Below are 25,211 nucleotides of genomic sequence, written 5' to 3'. Positions count from 1 at the left end.
CAGGATTTAAAAATCTGTGAGGATAGTCATACCTTTTAAGACTGGAGGACAGCTGCCAAATATCATCAGGATCCATTCCTGTAGGATCTTTCCTGTGGGCCACGAGAAAGATGCTCTTCTCCTTATATGAGGTATAAATGGTCAGAATCCCCATCATCACAAAATAGGTTCAAATAAAGTTAAGGGGAAAATACCCAAACATAAAAGAGAAGTAACACAAATTGACAAGCAACAGATATAAAAACTTTCAAAATGATAGTCCTAAAGAAGACAGCTTTGTCTTGCTGCCAAAACACTGAAAATTTAGCTATTTCATTTTCATCCTTATGTTTATGTACCAAGAGAAGCAAGGCTCTCTCTGGTTAATTCTGCAAACACCTCAGAAAGGAAGAAAAGAAAAAGATACAGAGCATAAACTAGCTCTCATCTTTATGTTCAAAGACAACATGTATAATAAGATACCTAGTTTGTCAAGACTTTGTTACAATAGTGCTTATTTCTTTATAAAAAAACAACGAATAGTCCCAGTGGACTTGACCATGTTCAACTGATTTTAAGGGTTATCAGAAGAGAAGAAAAGTGACCCAAATAGTTTACTATAAGAGAGTATGTCAAATAGTACTACAATTACTTCCTATATGCATATAGACTTATTATTATATTGTTTTTGACAGTATTAAGTACCATATATAATAAGCACTTATAGTTTGCCAAAAACTGGCATAAAAGAGCTTTGTGTATACTGTGCCATTTAAATTTCATAAACAAGGCTGGGCACGATGGCTCACACCTTTAATACCAGCACTTTGGGAGGCCGAGGCAGGTGGATTGCTTGAGACCTGGAGTTTGAAACCAGCCTGGCCAACAGGGAACAATGGGAAACCCCATTTCTACTAAAAATACAAAAATTAAGGCTAGGCGTGGTGGCTCACGCCTGTAATCCCAGCACTTTGGGAGGCTGAGGTGGGCAGATCACTTGAGGTCAGGAGTTCGAGACGAGCCCGGCCAACGTGGTGAAACCCCTTGTCTCTACTAAAAATACAAAAATTAGCTGGGCGTGGTGGTACATGCCTGTAGTCCTGCTACTCAGGAGGCTGAGGCACGAGAATGGCTTGAACCCAGGAAGCAGAGGTTGCAGGGTTGCAGTGAGCCAAGATCGTGCCACTGTGCTCCAGCCTGTGTGACAGAGCAAGACTCTGTCTCAAAAAAAAAAAAACAAACCAAAAACACACACAAAACCCCAAAAAAATTAGCTGGTTGTGGTGGTGCAGGCCTGTAATCCCAGCTACTTGTGTGGCTGAGGCAGGAGAATCACTTGAACCTGGGAGGCAGAGGCTGTAGTGAGGCAAGATCGCACCACTGCACTCCAGCCTGGGCAACAGAGTGAGACCCTGTATCAAAAAATAAAAATAAAATAAATAAAATAAAAATAAATTTCATGAACAGTGCTCGCTTCGGTAGCACATATACTAAAATTAGAACGATACAGAGGTTAGCATGGCCCTAGCACAAGGATGACAGGCAAATTCATGAAGCATTCCATTAAAAAAGAGTTAAAAAATAGATAAATTTCACGAACAGGAAAGGCAGGAAAATATAGTGCAAAGTATATGGACTTTAGAGTAGAGATAATCCTAGATTTAAATCTTGGCCTTTAATCAGTATAATCATAACAAATAACTTCCTTCCCCAAGTCTTAGTATCCTTACCTTTAAAATTGGGATAATAGTGATATTTTAGAATTATCATGAGATTTAGAGATGAAGGATATATGCAGTCTAGGATACAGAAGACTTTTTTTTTTTTGAGACAGGGTCTCACTCTGTCACCCAGGCTAGAGTACAGTGGTGTGATCTCAGCTCACTGCAGCCTCAACATCCCAGGCTCAAGCAGTCCTCCCATCTCAGCTTCCTCAGTAGCTGGGATTATAGGTGTGTGCCACCATACCCAGCTAATTTATTTTTTATTTTATCTAATTAATTTATTTATTTTAGAGACAGAGTCTTGCTCTATCGCCCAGGCTGGAGTGCAGTAGCGGATCTCGGCTCACTGCGACTTCCGCCTCCTGGATTCAAGTGATTCTTGTGCCTCAGCCTCCCAAGTATCTGGGACTACAGGCATGCGCCACCATGCCCAGCTAATTTTTGTATTTTTGGTAGTGACAGGGTTTCTCCAAGTTGCTCAGGCTGGCCTTGAACTCTTAGGCTCAAGCAATTCGCACGCCTTGACCTCTCAAAGTGTTGGGATTACAGGAGTGAGCCACGATGCCCAGCAACAGAAGACATTTATAATGGTAGTCCCTACTATTATAAATAAAACTGACATGACAAAAATAAGACCTTGTTTTATTAAACAAATATAACCAAACAAATGAATTACCATCAAGGTGGTTCTCTTGGGAGGCCAGATGTTTGTAATAATGTTGCTATCATTTTCAAATCTCTTTGGAATTCCCCTGGGAACTGTCTCTAGACCCTATGGAATATTATTCTTTTGAACTGCCTTAATAGTGAAAAATTCATACTGGGATGATTAATCTGATTACTGAAAGGAGTCAAGGATCACCTGGTGCCACTTCTGGGGGCTATGTGGGGCAATCTGCATAATACAATTTTTGACTAGGATCTGCTTTATTAGAGGTTTACTAACTGCCTCTGAAGATAAATCCCCAACATGAAGTTTTAAAACATATTTCAGGTTGGCTGGGCACAGTGGCTTATGCCTGTAATCCCAGCACTTTGGGAGGATTGCTTGGGCCCAGGAGTTTTGAGACCAGCCTAGGCAACGTAGTAGGACCTTGTCTCTGTAAAAAATTTAAAAATTAGGCAGACATGGTGGCGTGTGCCCATCTACTCAGGAGGCTGAGGTGGGAGAATTGCTCGAGCCAGGAGGCTGACGCTGCAGTGAGTCATGATCACACCACTGTACTTCAGCCTGGGTGACAGGGTAAGACCCTGTCTCAAAAAAAACAAAGACAAAAACAAAACAAAACAAAACAAAACAAAATTCAGGTAGTGGTAACATTGTTTAAAAAAGTAAACTGCCTACCAAAATTATCTGTTTTAATAGTGAAGTATAATTAAGTTCTTTATATTCAATTTCTTGAGAAAAAAAATCAACCTGGGTAGGCAACGACCATGATCTTACATTTATCATAAAAAAGAGGGGAAAGGAAACGATTATATATCAAATACAATATAAAATCTCTCATTTAATCTTTATGATAATTCTGAATGCTACCCATATTTATCAATGAGTGGTATTCAAATCATCTCAAAAATAAGTAAATTTTCATTAGCACAAGATCACAGATACCCTGGATTTCAAACCCATATTCTCTAACTCCAGAATAAGTTCTTAATTCCACTGTAATACAAGCCACACTTGTATCTCATGCTCAGTACTTTCCAGTTCTGCTCCTCAGCTTCAAGTAAACTTGATACAGATCTGAGTCTCCAAAATCAGATCCTTTCCTAATATCCTAGAATGAGTGGCTTGAAGCAGCCACGTCTAATGGGAAAAGTTCTGGGCTAGAAATGAGAAGAGCTGGGTTCACTATTACTATGTGTTTTGCTATTAAGTGCTCATATTAGGACAATAACCTCTACATTAATAACAAAAATGAATTACGATAAAATAACCACACAAAACATAAAATATCAATGACAGTTACTATATAAACTGATATTTACTATATAAACATCACAGCTCATAATGTTAAATTCTAACATTAGCAAGCCCTAATATGAAAGTCCGTTTTGTTTTTGTAGGGAGAAGTATCGGCAGATTTAAAAAAATAGTCACTAGAAAACAACTTGAGCATAAATAAAGGATATGATATGACACACAAAGCCAAAACGGGTTTGGACTCTGGAAAGGGGTGCATATAATCCCAAATCAAAGCCACTATGGCAAAGAAACAGGAGATTGTACAGATGGTGAGGCGACCATCAATTAGACCAAAATTCTCCACATATTTGTATTTTTCCAGAAGTACCTGGTGAGAAAAAGAAGGTATCAAGTTAATAGGAATACTTCCTTCCCAGTATGTGCTTTTATTCTTGATTTCCATGAAAAAGAATCATATGAATTACCAAGTAGTTCCCTCCAGTTGGGATTTTACCACACCAAACAAGTAAAACTCAAGCCTTCTATAAAGAACCAAGAGAAAAAGTTCATCAATCCCTCATATAAAAACTTTAAACTCCTCAACTTTTCCCACAGCTAAAATGTTTTACTTTTACAAATGGAGAGATGATTTATCACGAATGAATGTCCTATCTTCTCTCAACCTTCTGTGCTCTAGGCTAATTAATCTCAAAAACAAAAAATTACCAGCTTTCTTGAGATAGCCAACATTTATATTTCTTTTTTTTTTAAATTTTATTATTATTATACTTTAAGTTTTAGGGTACATGTGCACAACGTGCAGGTTTGTTACATATGTATACATGTGCCATGTTGGTGATAGTTCAACACACTTCCTCTGACTTTTCCTGTGAGAAATTTCAGAAACTGCTTTCTGACTCAATTTCTAACACTGAAAACTAAGGTCACTCCAAGTTACAAAAGGAAAAGATTTTCCAGGAGAGATGGCCATCAGCTGTATAGATACTAACCAACCCCTCCTCAAGAAAGTACCTTTTTGGCAGAATCATCCAAAGAGTTTTTCACAGCTGATCCATCCCACTTGTCAATTTTTACAGGCTTATCATCTATCTTCCACTGTAAAACAAACAAAAAAGTTGTGCATCAAGAAACTTGGCTTCTTACTGAAAGTAAAATGAACCACTTTTTAAGAGCATCCCTCATGCACATATAATATTTACTCTTTGTCTTCTGATGTTGCAGAACTAAAAGACAAAACAGGCTATTCTGGGCACACTCCTATGGGGTAGGCCTGCAAGAAGCAGTTAAAAACAAACAAAAAAGACCAAACAATTAAAAATCAGGTTGAAAGAGACTAGGTCACTAGAGTCAGGTGGTACTCATGTGATGTTGACGTTGCCAGTCTCCATGCAGAGAATATAAAAACAACCCCAGAACCAGAAAACGTATATGGGCTGCAGAGACTGTAAGTGTAAACTTGCATATCCCACCTTCATTTTACCGAAATGTGAGTATAGAAATTACTCTATTTGTTCATTCTTTCCTTCTGTGACCACAAAACTCAGAAAATACAGATACATGAATTTACAGACACTAACAAAATGGGGAGGATCTCCTTTAATATCACTTTGTCAGCTAACAACTTTTATTATTTTACCAGCATGTCTTAACTTTAAGATAGCAATTCCAGGATAGCTGTTGGAAACAACACTACATTTTAAATTACAAACCAAGTCCCAGACTCAGTCCCATCATGAGTTGAGTGGACAAACTCTGCTTCTATTTCCCTTATCTACAGAGGTTTAGAAAGTTTCCCAAACACTGCTCTTCAGAGGCAAAAAATTCTCTCACTCACTGCTCATGTAGAAGTTCAAAATGTTACAGCACCTACGAATGCCAATTTAGCACCCTGAATTCAACTTCCCACTTCTGGGAATGTTTCTATAACTGAATACATGTGAAATGATATACAAGGCTACTCACTGCAGCATTGTCTGTAGTAGTGAAAAGCTGGAAGTAACTCGAGTGCTCATTTACAAGGGGATTGGTTAAACAAACTACGGTACATCCAGATATCTTATCAGGGTAGAGAAATATGGAGAGGAGTAAGACTACTCTATGTGCACCTTTAAAATGTTTTAACCATGTGAATATATTACATAGTAAAAAATTTTCTCAAATGCAAGTATTTAAGTAAATATAGCTTAAGAGGAACAGGGTGCTACAAATAATCTGATAAACCTGTTTTTTGTAGACCATTAATGGCCAACTCTTAATTTTTTAGATCAAGTGAACAAATATTGTATTCCATAAAAATTACAAACCAGCAAGCAATCCAACATTCATCTGGATTTAGAATGGATTATTTTACTGAAAGACAGAGAATCTCATATTTATCTTTCGGATTGAGCACAAGTACAAAAATAATGCCTATAAGAAATAAAGAGATGGCAGTGGTGAGTACCCGCCATCCCAGATACTTGGGAGGCTGAGGTGGCAGAACAGCTTGAGCCCAGGAGTTCGAGTCCAGCCCGGGCAATATAGTGAGAGCTTGTCTCTGAAAATGAATAAATAAATAAATAAATAAATAAAAATAAAATAAGAGATGGGATAAAAATAATTGTAAAGATTTTAAACAACTACAGAAATACAATTCATCAACCTTGATTTTTTTTAACTGTGATTCTATATGTTATTATACAAAAGAGAAAACCTGTTCTGTGAAGTTTGTTGGGAGAAATAGTATGAGCTAAAAATAGCCATACTTAAAGTGATTAAGTCAATCAAGTTTTTTTTTCCCCCTTGGTGCCTTGTAAAAGCAAAAATTTTCCTTTGAGAAAATTACTCATGGCAGCATACTGCACTATTGACTGCCATAGACTGCCAGCCTACAAATCAAACATGACATCTAATTTTAAAGATACAAACTGAACCAAAAAGAAATTAGCAGGCTTTCAAGCTAGATAGCTCATTTACACTGTCAAGTAAATCCCTCTTTGAAGACATGCAAAAGAACCAACTTATAGAGCCAAATCCACCATAGCATTTGAATTATTCATGAAATAAAGTCAGAATAAAGTCATTTAAAAATTATGGGTCATTCAAAAACAGGAAAATCATATTCTCAGACACCTAGCCACACTTCACTGCCTGCATCGCATCACAGAAAAGAAACTTGCCTTTAAAAGTCAGAGGATAATGTCTTAACCAATTTGGGGGAATAAAACGCAGAAGCAGCCATTACAATGTATTGAAATAGCCTCAGCTCCAACTTCACTGCCTGGTACCTAGAAGCAATCTTCAGTAAGTGGAACAGAAACATTTCCAGTGAATTACATGAAATCACAAGAAAGGTTATAATTTGACTTTACGGCAACACAGGCCATTTCGAAGCAAGTAATGTCTCTACCACAGTACAGAGAACCATCTGGAAAAAGGGGAGTTGCTATTAGGTGCTTCTTTTTCTGATTATTATTTCTCATCATGCTCAAAAACTACTCATCAACTAAAATGTATGCTGCTCCTCATGTTCTCTCTACTACTAATTCGGGTATTTTAAAAGCTATCTTTTTTTTTTTTTTTTTTTTTTTTGCCTCACTTTTGTCTTCCTCAACACTAAGTGCAAATTGCTTTCCTTTTGTAATAATAAAAAGAGAAAGCAAAAATTAGTTTCTTTTATGTGGGACCTCACAGGATAAATTACAAAGAAGGGCAGTGTGCAGAAATAAGTGAACCTGGGCCCAAGACTGCCATCTTTAGCAAGGCTTGTTTGCAAGGCTGGCCCTTGGCTGGCATCTGACAAGCTGGCTGATAAAACAGTTCCTTACACTGATATAAATACATTCCCTCAGTGATAAGAATGGCTCACTGTGCCTCAACTGTTTGTATAAATGATGTGATTTATGTTGAACACCTTTCCTTCTGGAAATCTAGAAAAACTTAAAGTTCTTTATGTTGCCAGTATCTAAAATTTCAAGATGATATCCCTTACACAGGTCAATTTTCACCCACTGTAAAACTGCTATTGCCACTCATCTTTTTATTGCAGCACTAAGCAGACCCTCAATCCAGAAACCAATGTCCTTCAGATTAGAAAACTAGAGTTCAAAGATGTTAAGTGCCATACAACTAGTAAATGACAGGCCAACAAAATTCTTTAGGGCTAAATTACAAATACACGGCTCATTATAAAACTGTCTCTTCTTCAGTGATATAAGCTTACTTTTACTTGCCTTAATCCCTGAACTCAATCCCAAAGCAGATTGTGGCCTTATTCTTAAAGGTGTACTGTACTTCAAATCACAAGCTGACTGGTTTTGGCCAGGCGCAGTGGCTCACACCTATAATCCCAGCACTTTGGGAGGCTGAGGCAGATGGATCGTTTGAGGTCAGGAGTTCGAGACCAGCCTGGCCAACATTGTGAAACCTCGTCTCTACTAAAAGTACAAAAGTTAGCCAGGCTAAGTAATCCCAGCTACTTGGGAGGCTGAGGCAAGAGATCACTTAAATCCAGGAGGTGGAGGTTGCAGTGAGCTGAGATGGTGCCACTGCACTCTAGCCTGGGTGAACAGAGGAAGACTCCATCTCAAAAAACAAACAAACAAACAAACAACAACAACAACAAAAAAGCTGACTGGATTTAGACTAAATACAAATGTATGTAGGCAAATGCTTTTTTTCCTTACCCAATAAGGTGAATCCTTATTATCCAAGGGAGAATGGAGTCAGGCTACTTTATTTTAATCCTCACTTTTCCACTTTATACTGGAAGGCACTGGGCAAATAATTTAACCTCTCTAAAGCCTTATTAGTTTGCTCAATTTTAAAATTAAGATGGTGAAAGTATCTATTTCACAGGTTGGTATGAGAAGTAAATAGTGTAATTATAAAACATAGCACAGTGCACAGTGCCTGGTAGCTAGCAAGTACTTAATAAAAATTAGCTATTGCTGTTGCTATTAATGATATAAAACTATATAATACACTGCATCATGGTTACCTGACTGTATGTATTGTCTCCCTCACTGGGTAACAGGGACTATACACTTTTGTATTCTCAGAGCCTGGAACACAATATACTCTCGATAGCTTTTTTTTTTTTTTTTTTTTAATGTCTAAATCCTTACAAAGAAAAAAAGGGAAGAAAAAGATCTCTAAAATGTTACTCTCCAGTTTAAATTTAGCAAATGTAAACATGGTCAAAATGATCTCACTTGGTTCTTATTCACAGAATTTCTTTAAGGGATGGAGGGCAGACAGAAGGTATAATCATAGCTACCATTTCCTGAATGCCTAACATGCTACAGATGTGCTAAGTATTTTATATACACTATCTCACTTAATTTCCACAATAACTCTACAAGGTAAGAACAGTTAAAATCCTCCTTTTACAGATAACACTAAGGGTTTAAAAAACTTGCCAAAGGTGAAAGGTAGAAAGTGTAAAGCCAGGACTCAAAACCCATGCTCTCATTATTCTACACTGCTTTCCCATGAAGTGCAAGGAAAGGAATTATTAGCTATCAAAAACACAAAAGAACAGGAAACAAAGAGATCCCCGAAGTGACAGCTATACATTGTATCTTGATTCCTAACAAGCTCTAGTAATAACATTTTAAAAACCTAAAAAAAAAAAGATGTTAATCTTGAATAGGGCCACAAAACTCATAGGGTATCAAAAATGTTGAACCTCCCCCCCAATGTAAAACCAACTGCAATTTGGCTGAAAACAGAGCTCAAAAAGTACTATTTTAAAGAAATTACTCTCCTACACCACCCACCAAGAGATAAAGACAACTTTCTTTTTGAGACAGAGTCTTACTCTGTCGCCCAGGCTGAGTGCAGTGGCACGATCTCAGCTCACTGCAACCTCTGCCTCCTGGGTTCAAGCAATTCTCATGCCTCAGCCTCCCGAGTAGCTGGGATTACAGGCAAGTGTCATCACACCCGGCTAATTTTTGTATTTTTTAATAGAGATGGGGTTTCACCATGTTGGCCAGGCTAGTCTCAAACTCCTGGCCTCAAGTGATCCGCGTACCTCAGCCTCCCAAAGTGCCACCACACCCGGCCGAGATAAAGACAACTTTTATCAGACTAACATACCTGATGCCAGAGCTGGCTGGCTAACCAGTTCAAAGAAAACAGGCATTTGATAGCTTTAATAGAACACTATGAAGAATCTTTTCAGTTACGTTTCTCCACTGCACATTTGAATAATAAAAACTTCTACAAAGACACTTCACTGAAGGTATGGCATCAGGAACTCCATAAGTGCTTAGGAAGGATATTAAACACAACTCAGGTCTGAAGGATATGTAGTCAATGCAGGAAGGCATTTTCCAAATTAACTCATTTGAGGGAATACAGCCTTCTGTTCCCATGCGTCTCACCACACTTAAAGGGACACGGTGGGATCAAAAAAAGAGACAAAATAAGCCAGGCACAGTGGCACACGTTTATAACTTCAGCACTTTGGGAGGCCAAGGTGGAAGGATCGCTTGAGTTCAGGAGTCTGAGATCAGCCTGGGCAACATAGCAAGACCCCATATCTACAAAAAAAATTAATTTAAAAAATTAGCCAGGCGTGGTAGTGCCCACCTATAGTCCCAGCTACTTGGGAGACGGAGGCAGGAGGAGAGCTTGAGCCCAGGAGGTGTAGGCTGCAGTGAGCCGTGATTGTGTCACTGCACTCCAGCCTGGACAATGGAGTGAGACTCCATCTCGAAAAACAAAAGGACAAAATCCTTGGTCATTAGGATATGTCCAGCAAAACAAAATTGTTTTGAGTATGACAACATGAACACCTTCAATTTTCTTATTCTAATAACAGTGAAAACAGAAGTTATGCTGTGATATAAAAGACCTGAGTGGATTGCTTCATAAAGTTCCCTGGCTTGATAATAAGAATAAGACTCAAAGGATTCCTCAATTCACACTGGAGAGATGAAGAATTACCAGGGGTGAGAGTGGTGTCAATGGTGACCCTGTTCTGATTTAGACAGAACTGAGCATGGCTTTAAGAAAAATAAACTTTTTCTCTCCTTTATCCCAGTTTAGAAAGTAGACAGAAGCTGCAAAGGGGGAAAGTAGCAGGAGATGAGGCATCTGAGAGAAACCATTTCCTAGTTATTAGGCTAAAGAACTTGAACTTTATTCTGAAGCAGGCAATGGAGAGTATTTTAAGCATGGGAATAACAATCAAATTTACGTTTTTGTTTTTTTTTAAAGTCATTTTAGTGGCAACCTGGCAGATGATCTGGAGGGGAGTAACACTGGACATAAGAGATGCAGATCGGGCCTGATGTAAGTGCAGAGCCTCAATGCTCAATAGAGCAGCAGTAGGCGGACTGAAAGGGAGTATTCTGAGGTAGAATTGGCAGGACTTAGTAACAGACTAGTTATAAGGAACATGAAAGAGAAGAGACAGAGATGACCACCTACTAGAATTAGGGCTTGGATGACTTGTTGGAGCCATCATGCCATTTTCCAAGAAGAAGAATACAGAAGGAAAAAGGATAAATACCCATTTGTATATGTGGAGTTCTAAACTAAAATAAGGAGATAATAAAAACTGATGGCAAACTCAGAAGCTGAGATTACAATTTCAGTTGGAAATATATAGTGCCCATATCCCCCCCACACACATATTTAGCAAGAAAGGAAAATGTTCAGTTTGGGGAGAAAATGATGTCTATCTTAAGAATGTGCACTGTCATCTAATTTAGATCTCAATTCAGCAAAAACACGGTATCTCAAAGAGATTATGCTCTTAGCAACACACTGAATCTTCAATTTCAATCTGTTCTTTATAAAAATGGCCAAGATACACTGCAAAGAAAATTACTAGCTTAACAGTGCTTATTACTGACTGCATTCATCACTGGAGTTAGAAGTTAGGAAATTACCATGTGTTAATTAAATTATGAGCACGCACATTAGTGACAACCCCAGAGAAATTGATTCTTAGGTTTTACACTGCCTTCTCTACTCCACCACAAACTGCATTTAGCAGTGTCAGGGCTGCTTCTACATCAACCCAGCCCATGAATAGAGAAGCCTACATGACTGAAGCTCTTTGAGGGCCAGATCACTGGATCCATGACTTAAACATCCCACCACTGAACCCAGTAAGTGTGAGATCTAAGGCTGAAAAGAGCTTAAAGTTAAAACAACTTGATTCAGCATATTAATCAGTAATGCTCCAACAATGAAGTACTTTTTTCTACCAGCAAACTGAAATGTAGTCAACAATCCTTTCAATACTAGCAACTAACATCTTCTAAAGTCTGACTGAATTGTTGGCATAATCGTGCAGTATAAATTTCTTACCTTTGCAATGGGTAGACAAGAAATTAGATATACAAAAAAAATGGTCTTTACAATTTAGTTAAGGAAAATCCTATACTTACAATGAATTATAAACTATGCTAAGTGCTAAATGGTAAGAAGTAGACATAGAGGGGCAAGGGTACACTACAGGTTCAAGGATCTGCAAAAAAGGTTTTGGATAAAATGTTACCTATTACCTCAGGGATATCAATCTGCAGCAAAGCTGACTGGGGAGGGTTGGGAGAGAGGGATGCTGCCAAGGAAGACCTGAATTAAGGCACGAAGACTGGCTAGGAATGTACTACATTGATACAGATGTGCGATGAGTCCTTATTCTAGAAAGGTGGCAGATCACGTGCTCTATTTAATAATTACATGCAATCAGTTCTGAAAAATGCAGCTGAGTGCAAATTCAGGGATAGGACCATACAGCCGTTTCATCTGAAATCCATCTCCTACTGCCTGGAAAAATATTAACTGTTACATGACTTTTCTGGGTTTATTTTTCTTTTTAAGGAAACTGCCAAGCCTCTCAATAGCAATTCATTCCAGTGTTGGACATTCTTTTAAAAGAAAAAAATAATATTTTTAAACATACCTTTTTGGCAATTACACTCTTTATTTTCTTTAAATTAATACTGAATGGCTGCTTGCTATGTGCCAAGCACTGTTCTAGCCACTAGGGATATAGTCATAAACAAGACAAATTCCGCACTCAAAGAGCTTCTTCTTGTATGGAAGATAAAGAGTAAATAAACAAATATGCATATTATTCCAGGCTGTAAAAAAGATTATATAGAAAAATGCAATAGAGTTTTTAAAAAGACTAAAAAATAGTGAAGGAAAATAGTTAACATCTGAGCAGAGTTGAATAAAGGAGTAACCCATGAGAAAATCTGGAGTGTCCCAGTGAAAACAGTACACCCAAATCCCCCAAGCTTAACGTGTTTGAGGAACAGCAGAAAAGCCACGGTTTCCAGAGTATAATGACTCAAGTAGAAACTGACAGATGAGTATGACTGAAACAGGCAGGATCAAGAACATGTAAGGGCTATAAAATAGGCCACAATTAGGGGTTTGGAGTTTAGCTAACTGAGATGGGAAGTTACTGGAGAGATTTCAGCAAGAGAGTGAGTGATCTATGTTTTAAAACATCAGTCTGGCTGCTGTGTGGAGAACAAAATGTAACGGAGCCAAGCACAGAAGCTGGAAGACCAGTTGAAAGGGCTACTACAGCTGTCTAGGTAGGAGTGGTCAGATTCTGGATGTATAGCCAGGAAAATGCGACGATGAAATGGCTGTGGAGTACAAAGCAAAGAGAAGAATCAAGGGTAACTCTCAGGTTTTTGTTTGAATAAATTAGACGAATGGAGGTGTCTACTTGAAATGAAGAAGACTGGGAGAGAAGCACTTTGAGGGGTAAGCGGAAATCAAGAGATTGGCTCTGGCTATTGATGCCTGATACACGTTTTAGACATTTAAGTGGAGATGACAAGTAGGCAGTTGAACAGAAAAGTCTGGGGCTTATAGGAAAGGTCCAGGTTGAGAATATAAATGTAGAAGTCAGCAACTTCTACATGTTATTTAAGCCATGACATTGGGTATCACCTTGGGATGAGGGTAGACAGAGGAGAGGGCCAGGGGTAATAAGCTCATAAGCTCAGGGACTGGCAATATTTACACAGGTCAGGAAGAAGACCAAAGAACAATGAAGACAACAGAGACTAGCTGACGGAGGAGGAAAATTGGGGGCAAGTGGTGTCCTAGAAGCCAAGTAAAGAAACTATTTCAAGAAAAAAGAAGTGATCAATAAGTCGAATGCTACTGAAAGGCTAAGTAATATAAAAAACTACTATTGAAATTTGATAAGATGGAGATCAGAGCAGAGAAATGGTGCTGGCAACAGCTGAAAAAGGTACCTGAGCAGGCAGATCTATCTATCTATCTATATATACATATATATATATATATAATGAGTCTTTTAATTAGTAATTAAAGTAATAGTATTAAAGTAATCAGTGTCTGTGATACCACTGTGTTACACGACATATAGTTTAAAAAAATAATAATTTGAAACTTTAAGGGTTACTCCATGAAAGACAAAAGTAAGTTTCTAAAATTGCGATACAGTTCACACACTATAAAATTCACTATTTAAAAATAATGCCAATTCAGTGGTTCTTAGTATACTCACAAGGTTATGCAACCATCACCACTATCTAATTTTAGAATATATGCATACCCTCAAAAAGAAACTCCATACCCATTAGCGGTCACATCTTATTCCTGTCCCCTATCCCCTGGCAGCCAACAATCTACTTTCTGTCTCTATGGATATACAAATGCAGTCATACTATATATGGCCTTTTGTGATTGGCTTCTTTCACTTAGCGCATTTTCAAGATTCATCCATATTGTAGTATGTATCAGTATTTTATTCTAACAGTCAAATTATATTCTATTGTATAGATATATCATATTGCATTTATCCATTCATCAGCTGACAGACTGTTTCTACCTTTAGGCCATTATGATAACTGTGTTATGAACATCTGTGTGCCAAGTTTTCCTGTGGACACACATTTTCAGTTCTCTTGGGTATACACCTAGGAGTGGAATTGCTGGGTCATATGGTTAACTTTACGTTGAATTTTCTGAGGAACTGTCAAACTGTTTCCAAGAGTGCCACCACATTTTACATCCCTGTTAGCGATATATGAAGATTCTGATTTCTCTGTATGCTCACCAAAACAGGTTATTTTCCTTTTTTTTCCCTTTATTATAGCAATCTTAGTGGACGTGAAGTGGTTTCTCATTGTGGTTTTACTTTGCATTTCTCTAACGACTGATGATGTTGCACATCTTTCCATGTGCTATGGGCCATTCATATGTATTCTATGGAGAAATGTCTATTTACATCTTTTGCCCTTTTAAAAACTAAGTTGCTGTCTTTTTATTACTGAGTTGTAAAATTCTTTATATAGTCTAGATGCTAGACCCTTATCAGATATATGATTTGAAAATGTTTTCTCTCATTCTGTAGATTGTCTTTTTTCACTTTCTTGATAGTGGCCTTTGACACACACATACTTTTTATTTTGAGGAAATAAAAAATAATGAGTTTTGAGACGCTAATAAAGATCAGTTTGCAAAACGGTATTAAAAGGCCAGCACCTTGTTTCATTAAACACACACACACAATTATAGTAATGTTATAAAACCGTTCATCTTCTTTGTCAGAGCTAGGTAACAGGGCACAAGCATATCACCTGGAAGTCTGACAAGCCAAGATATCTTCCAGTAGAGTAAAAGAGGAGATACCTAAGGACATATGGTTGGTAGGTGACAAAGCCAAGGCCACAGCCTAGGTCTTCCACCCCACAACAGATGCTCATCCCACTACTACATTAGCTAGCACATTAGATAGCACAAGGCACACTCTGGTATGGGAAACAATGTGCTGAGTAAAGAAAGAGCACTGGATTAAGCACTGGGGGAGCCAGGTTCTGTAAGTGTTACTAATTCACTGTGTGGTCTTGGGCAAGTTGCTTTGCTTGTGTCCTTGTCTACAAAATGAGGCTGAAGTATCAGATGAGTTTCAGGATCTCTTCATTATAAACATTTTAAAGAAACCACTATTAAGCAGAATAGCTTTTAAAAACAAAACAAAAACCTTAAAATGTCAGAACCAGAAGAGACTTAAAAAAATCATTTAAGCCAGCAGTTCTCAACCTGGAGGTAACTGTTAAAATGCAGAGGTAATAGAGACATGTGAAGAAAAATGCAGATATTCAGGCCTAAGAAAAGGTCCAAAAATCTGTTAATTTTAACTAATTCTCAAAGGAGTCTGATGTAAACAGATTAAAACTGTGCTTTAAGATCAGGCTGACAGGCCAGCCAGGAGACAGAAATCCAGGTATAAGGCTAAAAGGGTCTAGATAACAGCTTCTGGAAAGCATGGTTTAACACCACATATCGACTTTAATAGCCAAAACAAATTAAGCAAGCAGCTTTTCTTTATAACTGCCAGGCAGAAGAAAATGCTTTGATGTATTTGGGGCAAAATAAAATACTGCAATGATCTAAGTCAAGTTATTCTGTGATGGAGGCGGAAATATTATATTTGCATACTTATTTTTAAGATCAGGAAACAAGAATTGCTGTGTTCTTAAAGTCAGTTTCATAAGAGTAGAAATTCACATCTGCTTAGGGAAAACTAGGAGCATATTTGCATCTCTTTATTACACTTCTTTATGGCAAGTGAAACTACAGCTGCAGAAATAAAATAAAAACCCTCCCCGCCCAAATCAAGACACATCAAATTAAATAAATTATATTAGGTTGGGTGCGGTGGCGCACGCTTGTAAACCCCGCACTTTGGGAGGCTGAGGCCGTTGGATCACCTCAGGTCAGGAGTTTGAGACCAGCCTGGCCAACATGGCGAAACCCTGTCTCTACTAAATATACAAAAATTAGCCGGGTATGGAGGCGCATGCCTGTAATCCCAGCTACTTGGGAGACTGAGGCAGGAGAATTGTTTGAACCTGGGAGGCGGGGGTTGCAGTGAGTGGAGATTGCGACAAATCGAGACTCTGTCTCAAAAAAAAAAAAAAAGAAATTATATTAAAGGTAATAGCTTCTCATTCCCACACAGCAAAAGCCTCTCTATTCATTCAGATCCTGCTCCACTGAGAATAACATTTTTTTCCCCAAGTTCTCTCCCACAGTATCCTCAGTCTTCAAACAATTAGAGGCTCCATCCTCTAAAGCTGTTTCTGAAGACTGAGGTGGCAGATCTCAAGTTTTTTCTCTGTGAAATTCAGTGCTAAAAGTACTTTTCTTGTGTTGATCACTATAGAGAAGCACTCACAGGAAAATGGGCAAATACAAATTGGTGAAATAATACAAGATAGTATGTCATATTAAGTGACAGCTTAATTCCCATGTGCAGTGTAAGTGCTAGAGGAATTCAGAGAGGGAACAGTTCAATGTAAGGCTGAAACCAAGTTTTCCAAGAAAAGGCACTCAGGCAGCTCTTGACTATTCTCTTCTGTCCCTCACTTATTGGTTAAATCTTCCAAGCACTCTTTTGTGAGACCTTTTATCCATTTCTGCTACTCATGTTGGGGTTCTCATCACCTTGTCATTCTATTTTTACCACAGACAGCCCTTTACAAAGAACATTTACTTCTACTAGATTCCAAAGGACAGGGCACAGAGCTGGGTGCAGTGGCTCATGCCTGTAATTCCAGTACTTTGGGAGGCTGAGGTGGGCAGATCACTTGAGGCCAGGAGTTCCAGATTAGTCCGGGCAACACAGTGAGACCTTGTCTCTACCAAAAAAAAAATAATAAAAATAAAAAGGGCAGAGGAAACCAAACAAAAAAACCCAAAGAACATTTACCAGCACTATACAATTTGATCCTTACAACAAGCCTATAATATGTATGAATGTCCACAACATTTACATAAGGAAATTTAAAGTCAGTAATATCACACAACTTATCCAAGGTCATGTGGCTTTTATTAGGTAGGTGCAAAAGTTATCGTGGTTTTTGCCATTACTTTCAATGGCAAAAACAGCAATTACTTTTGCACCAACCTAATAACATGCTGCACTAGAACTCAAATTTGTCTCTTTTTATTATATATTATACACTACTGTGTATATGGCCTTATTAAGAAGTCTTCTAATTTCTGTCTCTCCAAACCATCTGAATAGTTTTCCTAAAAACCACTTTACACAGTCTGAAAACCCTTCAACAGCTTTCTTCTCCTACTTCAAGCAATCCATGGCCTCCCTAATCAGATGCTATCTACTTGTCACTACAGTTCCTTTAGAGAGCCTTCTAGTCAACTCAATACCTGAGAAACATAAAACACCATCACATCTGTGTAACTTTACTCAAGGAGACTTTTTTACCTGGCATGTCTTTCGTTTCTGCCCCCAGATAAGGTGCCAGTTCCACTCTCAGGAATGAGGCCTTTCCTTGAGGCTCTTACTCTTTTTTTTTTTTTTTTTTTTGTGACAGAGTCTCCCTCTTGTTGCCCAGGCTGGAGTGCAATGGCGTGATCTCGGCTCACTGCAACCTCCACCTCCCGGGTTCAAGCGATTCTCCTGCCTCAGCCTCCCAAGTAGGTGGGTTACAGGCATGCGCCACCACGCTTTGCCAATTTTGTATTTTTAGTAGAGATGGGGTTTCTCCATGTTGGTCTGGCTGGTCTTGAACTTCCGACCTCAGGTGATCCGCCTGCCTTGGCCTCCCAAAGTGCTGGGATTACAGGTGTGAGCCACCGTGCCCGGCCAAGGCTCTTACTCTTATCAATAAGCTCACAGGGTTCACTCTGTCTCTCTAATTTGAACTTCTGTAACAAGTACACACTTGAGTGAATATACCATATACTTCCTTAAATAGATTCAATTACCCCATCTCCTATATTTGGCTATTCTGAGTGTTCTCTGACAGCAGGATTCTTGATTTACTCCTCCACCATCACACATCTGTACTGGACACTACAGGTAATGGAGATCATTAATGTGTACTGTCTTACTTGATTCTTCCCAAAACCCTGTGATACAGGTGCCAGAGATTCCAGAATTCCAAATGAAGAAAGGTTAATTGACTTGCCAGTCTTCATACTGTTAGCAAGTAGCAGAAATACTTCAAAGCTGAAGTCTTATGATCCCCACATCCGGGTTCTTTCAATAACACAATGGTGCCATATACATTATTCCATAATAATAGTATTCCATACTGCCTTGGCAGAATGCCCATACTAAATGTTTGCTGATGATAATCCAAGTGCAAGGAAGAGCAAGAGCAGTTAGTGGGGCAGGTAAGCACAGGCTATGAGGTGCTTACCTAGCAAGAGGGAAGGATTTGTGTAAATAAATGACCATCAATTCCTCATACTCTCACATGTCTTGAAGCAATTTACCATCCCAACCTCCAGAATATGTTTCTGTATCTTAAGGGATGAGTGTGAGGCCAGGTGCATGGTGACTCATGCCTGTAATCCCAGCACCTTTGGGTAGCCAAGGTGGGAGGATCACTTGAGGCCCAGGAATTTGAGACCAGCCAGGGCAACACAGTAAGACCCTGACTCTACAGAAAAGTTAAAAGCAAAAAAATTAGCCAGGCGTGGTGGTGCACATTTGCAGTCCCAGCTACTCAGGAGGCTGGGGTGGGAAGATCACCTGAGCTTCAGAGTTCAAGGCTGCAGTGAGCTAAGATCCATTCTGGGCAATGGAGTGTGACCCCTCTCACAAGAGAAGAGTGTGAAAACCACCAATGACACTCAAAAAGACAAGTAAAAAGACCTGGATCTTAACCCCTCAACACAATCATGTTTTCATTTCTTAAGCACCTACCATGTGTTATGCACAGGGAAGTCTGAAAACTGTTTTCAATTAAATTCAAAAATTCTGCTTACTATATTAAAGACACCATGCCTAACAATTCTCATCAAACCAGCCCAGGGCCCTACAATGAGAGAACTGGAAGGGAATTTAGAGTTAAGTCCCTCATTTTAAGGCTAAACCTCTCACTTTGCAGATGAGAAAACAGATATAGAGAGAGCAAGCATATTTCAAGGTCACAAAGCTAATTAGAGGCAAAATCAACACTAGGACGATGTTCTCCATGCAACTATTTCTTCCAAGATGCTGGGCAAAGAGCAAGAAAGGCCAACCCAGGGACAGTTTTCCTTTTTTTCTTTTCTTTTAAGCCCTTGTTGCTAGGACTGCAGTTAAAAAAATTTTTTTTGGATGAGCAGAGGGAGGAAAGGGGCAAGCGTGAGCGGGCAGCAGTGCACTTGGTAGCAAACAGGGAGGTGGAGGGAAGAGAGGAGAGGGCGGGGAAAAACAACAGGAAAGAAGAAAAATCTTAAAGGCTTCTTGTCAGCTCAGTAGAATAGTCAATACTCAAATATTTTCAGTATTCGCCTATCATGATAAAACGCCTAAAAACTTCAGTAAGCAAAAGGACAAGAAGCACTTTGGAATCTGTAGCAGCACGCAAGGGTGATGGTGGTAGGGAGTTTGGGGGATACTGATTCTTTAATCTTTGGGCTTCGGTTTTCCGTGTCTGTGAAATGGGCACTGGCAACAGTGCACCCAGCACCCCAGGGGAAAAGCGATGGACACAATTAAGTATAGGAATAATCAAATTACCGAAAAAGCTGTGGCGGCCAGGACCAGAACGCTTGCGAGAAGGGAAGAAGTCCTAAAGAGGACAGGATCCAGGTTTGAAGTGTGATGAGGGAAAAGGCAGGCTACAAGGGTGCGTAGGGTTGTGATAGCGGTCACACAAGGGCTCCCCTCAAAAGGCCGTAGAAAATAAGGGAGACGGGGATGGGAAGGTGGGCTCGCCGCCTCCCAGGCCTCCCCAGGATTCAACTGTTCCCAAGAACCGGCTCCTCACCTTATCCAACAAGCCGCTACGGCCACTGCCTGTCCCACAGTTGGAAGCACCGCCAGCCCCAATACAGCCTCCGATACCACCGCTTCTCCCGCCCTGTGCAGCTGCCGCCGCCATCTTCTCCGCCTCTGCGTCTCCCTCCCCTCCGACTTGTCTGAAGCCGATTGGCTGGAGGTGACAGCATGACGCTCCGCGCGGAGTCAATCGGGATCCGTAGTTTGGGGCTTGCTGGCGCGAGGTAGTCAGAGGACGTGGCCGCGGGGCTTGCTGGGACTTGAGGTTAGACGTCCCGGCCGTAGGTTGCCGCCTACACTGCCGTCGCGTCGCAGTTACTAAGGCGTGGGGAAGATAGCGGCAGGCACCACAGTGGAGCGGCTCCGAGATCCCCGGGAGGCTCGCAGGCGCGCATCCCTCCTGACTGGGACGTCGCCTCCGCAGACCCCTCGGAGGCTGAAGCGACGCCGGAGGCAGGTGCGACTGAAAACTTAGTTTTCCAGTTCGAGTTTTTCTCCGGCCCACGTGTGGAGTTTCCAAAGGAGTGGGCAGGAGCTTGTCCTTCATCCTTTTCTAGCCCGGTTGTGGCACTTACTGATTATTCTCTCAAGCAGCTGTCATTTTAGCTGTTAATAATGTTTTCGTGTTACGGAGAACTCACATTATCTGAGTGCCTACAGTCTGCCAGGCAGTATCCTGTGTGCACTTCCAGCCATCCTCTCTCTCACTGAGTCCCACAACAGCCCTGTTAGATGAGGAGGAAACTAAAGAACCTACCCAAAGCCAGATAGCATGTATCTGAACTCGGTTTTCAAGCCGGCGTTAAAAAAAAATCAAAACCAATATATATCCCTTCTGACACTCTGCTTTTACGGTTTTAGGATGTAATAGTATTCTAGATTTTAATTAATTTTTTTCACAAATATATTTTGAGCACCAATATTGTACTAACGGATACAGGGGATCAAGATAGACCTGGTCGCTACTCTGGTGGAACTACTACTCCATGACAGTTATCAAATAGCAGTATTGTATTATACTATGCTCTATTACATTGTATTGTTTTTTAATTCCTATATATCACCCATAAGCGTCTAAATAATTAAACAAATATTATTGAGTTTCTTACTATGTAACAGGCCCTATTCTAGTCACCAGGGATATATCCCTGAATAAAACAGACAAAAACTTGTCTTGGGTAAGCCAAAATTCATGTGAAAATAATTATCTCGGCCGGGCGTGGGGGCTCATGCTTCTAATCCCCGCCGAGGCGGGCGGATCACCTGAGGTCAGGAGTTAAAGACCAGCCTGGCCAACATGGTGAAACCCCGTCTCTACTAAAAATGCAAAAATTAGCCGGGCGTGGTAGCGGGCGCCTGTAATCCCAGCTACTTGGGAGGCTGAGGCAGGAGAATTGCTTGAACCCGGGAGGCGGAGGTTGCAGTGAGCCGAGATCAGAAAGAAAAGAAAATAATGATCACTAAATAACTAAATTATTACTAAAAAGAAAATAATTGTCACTAAATAACAATAACATCAGATGATATTTCATTACCTCTGTGAAGCAATCCGTGGACACTGTAATCAGATGCCCCTGTAGCTTGTTGTTGCAGTTTATCTTTTACAACTTCTCATTTTTCTTTTATTTAAAAGAAAGTGAGATGATACAACATTGCCCTAGTCACTTTTTGTTTTATTTTATTTTTTATTTTTTGAGACAGAGTCTCACTCTGTCGCCCAGGCTGGAGTGCAGTGGTGGGATCTTGGCTCACTGTAACCTCCGCCTCCTGGGTTCAAGCAGTTCTTGTGCCTTAGCCTCCCAAGCTGTAGTCTTTGTAGCTGGGACTACAGGCACATGCCACCACGCCTGGCTAATTTTTATATTTTTAATAGAGACAGGATTTCGCCATGTTGGACAGCCTAGTCTTGAACTCATGACCTCAAGTGATCCATCTGCTTCCGCCTCCCAAAGTCCTGGGATTACAGGCATGAACCACCACACCGGGCCAACTTCTCATCTTTCAAGATCCAGCTCTAATGTCACCTACCCTGTGAAACTATCTCTGATACTTGCTTCTTCTTTCTTCACCCACTGCATGAAGTGCTCCTGTGGCATTTTGTTCATGGGTTGGGTTAGTTCAATTAACAATCCTTGAGACTCTTCCTTCAGTAGGCCAGGTCCTGTGTGAGATGCAGGATAAAGAGATAAGTAGGGGCCGGGCACGGTGGTTCACGCCTGTAATCCCAGCACTTTGGGAGGCCGAGGCGGGCGGATCACGAGGTCAGGAGATCAAGACCATCCTGGCTAATATGGTGAAACCCTGTCTCTACTAAAAATACAAAAAATTAGCCGGGGGTGGTGGCGGGCGCCTGTAGTCCCAGCTACTCGGGAGGCTGAGGCAGGAGAATGGCGTGAACCCGGGAGGCGGAGCTTGCAGTGAGCTGAGATGGCGACACTGCACTCCAGCCTGGGTGACAGAGCGAGACTCCATCTCAAAAAAAAAAAAAAAAGTAGGACCCAGGCCTGACCTGACCTTGGAGATATTCACAGCCTGTAGTGAAGTGGGGAACAAACAAGGAAGCAGGCATTATAATACAGTGTGGTATAGTGCCTGTATTAGTCCGTTTTCACACTGCTATAAAGAACTGCTCAAGACTGGGTAATTTATAAAGGAAAGAGGTTTAATTGACTCACAGTTCTGCATGGCTGGGGAGGCCTCAGGAAATTTACAATCATGGCGGAAAGGGAAGAGGCAAGTCTTACATGGCAGCAGGCAAGAGAGGGCAAGAGTGTGAAGGAGGAACTGTCAGACAGTTATAAAACCATCAGATCTTGTGAGAGCTCACTCACTATCATGAGGACAGCATGGGGGACCACCTCCTTGATCCAATCACTTCCTACCAGGTCTCTCCTTCAACACATGGGGATTATGGGGATTACAATTCAAGATGAGATTTGGGTGGGGACACAAAGCCTAACCATGTTAGTGCCTCCATTAAGAAGTGGGCTTGATGGCTGGGCAAGGAGGTTCATGCCTGTAATCCCAACACTTTGAGAGGCTGAGTTGGGAGTTTGAGGCAGCCTGGGCAACATGGTGAAAACCCATCTCTATCAAAAATATAGAAATTTAGCTGGGCATGGTAGCACACGTCTGTGGTCCAGCTACTTGGGAGGCTAAGGTGGGAGGATTGCTTGAGTCTGGGAGGTGGAGGTTGCAGTGAGCTGAGATCATGCCACTGCACTCCAGCCTGGGTAACAGAGTGAGACCTTGTCTCAAGAAAAAAAGAAAAATTAAATAAAAAAAGAAGTGGGCTTGAGGAGGCTCAACCTAAGGAGAGGGAGATACAGGAAAGCTAATCTGTATGTAGCCGGGCAAGGAAGAGGGGCAGAAATGTGATAGGCCAAAGGAATGGAACAAGCAAAAATATGCGTTACTCTGTGAGAGAGAGAGAGAGAGAGAAAGAGAGAAAGAGAGAATGTTTGTTTTGGAGGAAGCACTACAGTCAGATTGGCATTAGCTGCATCAAGTTTGAGATAGAGACCACAGGTAGCTAAAGCTAACCAGGAAGTCAGCCTCCAAGTCTGGAACTTTGACTTTTTTTTCCTACCATATAAAGTTCTTACTTGTCTTAGATAATGTAACCTAGGGGTTATGTGCCCTTCTTGACCCATTAGTTGTAGATCCACACCTTCTCACCTAATATTCCTAATAGGGAACTGGAATTTCTGCGATAGCATCCAGGTCTGCATGCCTCCTACAGGCTTCAGTGTGAGTCATCTTTTGTTTTATATGCATGGCAAATATCTTTTCCCAGACTGTGTCTTATGTTTCAACTTTGACTTTCCTATTTTTATCTGGCAGAAATTTATTTTGTGTAAATAATCATGTAAACGATCCCTTCCTTTCAGGTTTGTGCTTTGTGTGTCTGATTTAAGCACTCCAGCCATACCCCACTATCATAATTATATTCTCCTATACCACCTTCCCATCTATGTCTTGTCTTTGTCTCCATCTCTGTATCAGTATCTATCTGTTTCTTGGATCTTTAGTCCTACGGGCAAGGACTAAAGGCAAGACAAATTTTGGAGTGGAAGGCTCACAGTAGAATATAATTAATGAGAAAGTTCAAGAGCTCTGAATAGCAGGCTAAGAAGGAATATAATATTTATCTTACAGGCAAAGAAACAAGTGAAGAAACAAAAAAAAAAGGAAGTTAAGGGGCCATTCCCAAAGTCAAAGATCAAGTAAGTACTCTGGAGACCTGAAGCCAGGTCACCATATTCTGTAAGTTACTGAAGGCTTCTCCAACAGCCATCATATTTAACATTTTCCAGCCAGCAAATTACATCACATCTAACATTTTCCAACCAGCAATTTACTCATTCATTCTTTCATTTACCTCTAGCAGATGTGTGTGATTGGTCATGAGAGAGAGTTCCTGAAAGACGTATTGACTGAATATAAATTTGTCCCCATTCATCCATCTATCCATTAATCTTACCAACATATTTTTAGTGAGTTGTTGGCTCTATGCTACATGCTGGGATTACACAGGTGAATAAGGTAATTATAGGCCCCACAACAGGTGAGAAGTTGATGAGGGGAGCAAACAATTATAATAAAGTCATAAGTACTATACTAGGCGAAGTATGGAGTGTTGTAGAAATACATAAGAAGAGCCTCCATCCCTTTGCAGGGAAGATCAGGGATCAGGAAACTCATAGTGCCCTGTGTTGGACCAAAGGAGGTACCAACATTCATTCATTCATTTATTCCACAAATATTTATGGAATCTATTATGTCATAACATCTGTTATGTTAGGTGCTTTGTTAGAAATAAATTGATGACTACCATTGA

At 40.2% G+C, this 25,211-nt stretch overlaps 2 protein-coding genes and 1 non-coding gene across 12 annotated transcripts in view; 2 read left to right on the top strand and 1 right to left on the bottom strand.

The window, feature by feature from the left end:
- The window catches only part of SPCS2 (signal peptidase complex subunit 2), a 28,196-nt gene extending 7,677 nt beyond the window's left edge, over positions 1-20,519 (bottom strand). The window contains exons 1-4 of the mRNA XM_054441769.2: positions 20,361-20,519; positions 4,642-4,725; positions 3,838-3,997; positions 33-168 (exon numbers count right to left, since the gene is read on the bottom strand). Coding sequence (XP_054297744.1) covers positions 33-168; positions 3,838-3,997; positions 4,642-4,725; positions 20,361-20,474 — 494 coding nt within the window. The 5' untranslated portion in view covers positions 20,475-20,519. The remainder of the gene's footprint in view (positions 1-32; positions 169-3,837; positions 3,998-4,641; positions 4,726-20,360) is intronic.
- On the top strand, positions 1,446-1,549 carry LOC129009095 (U6 spliceosomal RNA). The gene has a single exon (XR_008492639.1). It is a non-coding gene; the product is annotated as a U6 spliceosomal RNA (small nuclear RNA).
- Positions 20,520-20,662: 143 nt separating the features above from the next.
- The window catches only part of XRRA1 (X-ray radiation resistance associated 1), a 103,158-nt gene continuing 98,609 nt past the window's right edge, over positions 20,663-25,211 (top strand). For 4 of the 10 annotated variants that reach the window (XM_063672090.1, XM_054441761.2, XM_063672089.1 and 1 more), the window contains exons 1-2: positions 20,704-20,828; positions 24,530-24,597. The gene's annotated coding sequence lies outside the window, so the exon portion shown is untranslated. Of the gene's footprint in view, positions 20,829-24,529; positions 24,598-25,211 lie in introns of all 10 variants that reach the window. The other 6 variants (XM_054441765.2, XM_063672091.1, XM_054441764.2 and 3 more) reach the window with 3 other exon arrangements.

The sequence above is a fragment of the Pongo pygmaeus genome, chromosome 9 (assembly GCF_028885625.2).
Source record: "Pongo pygmaeus isolate AG05252 chromosome 9, NHGRI_mPonPyg2-v2.0_pri, whole genome shotgun sequence".
Taxonomy (NCBI): Eukaryota; Metazoa; Chordata; class Mammalia; order Primates; family Hominidae; genus Pongo; species Pongo pygmaeus.
Note: the sequence above shows the minus strand (reverse complement) of the source record. Positions and strands in the feature narration are given on the sequence as shown.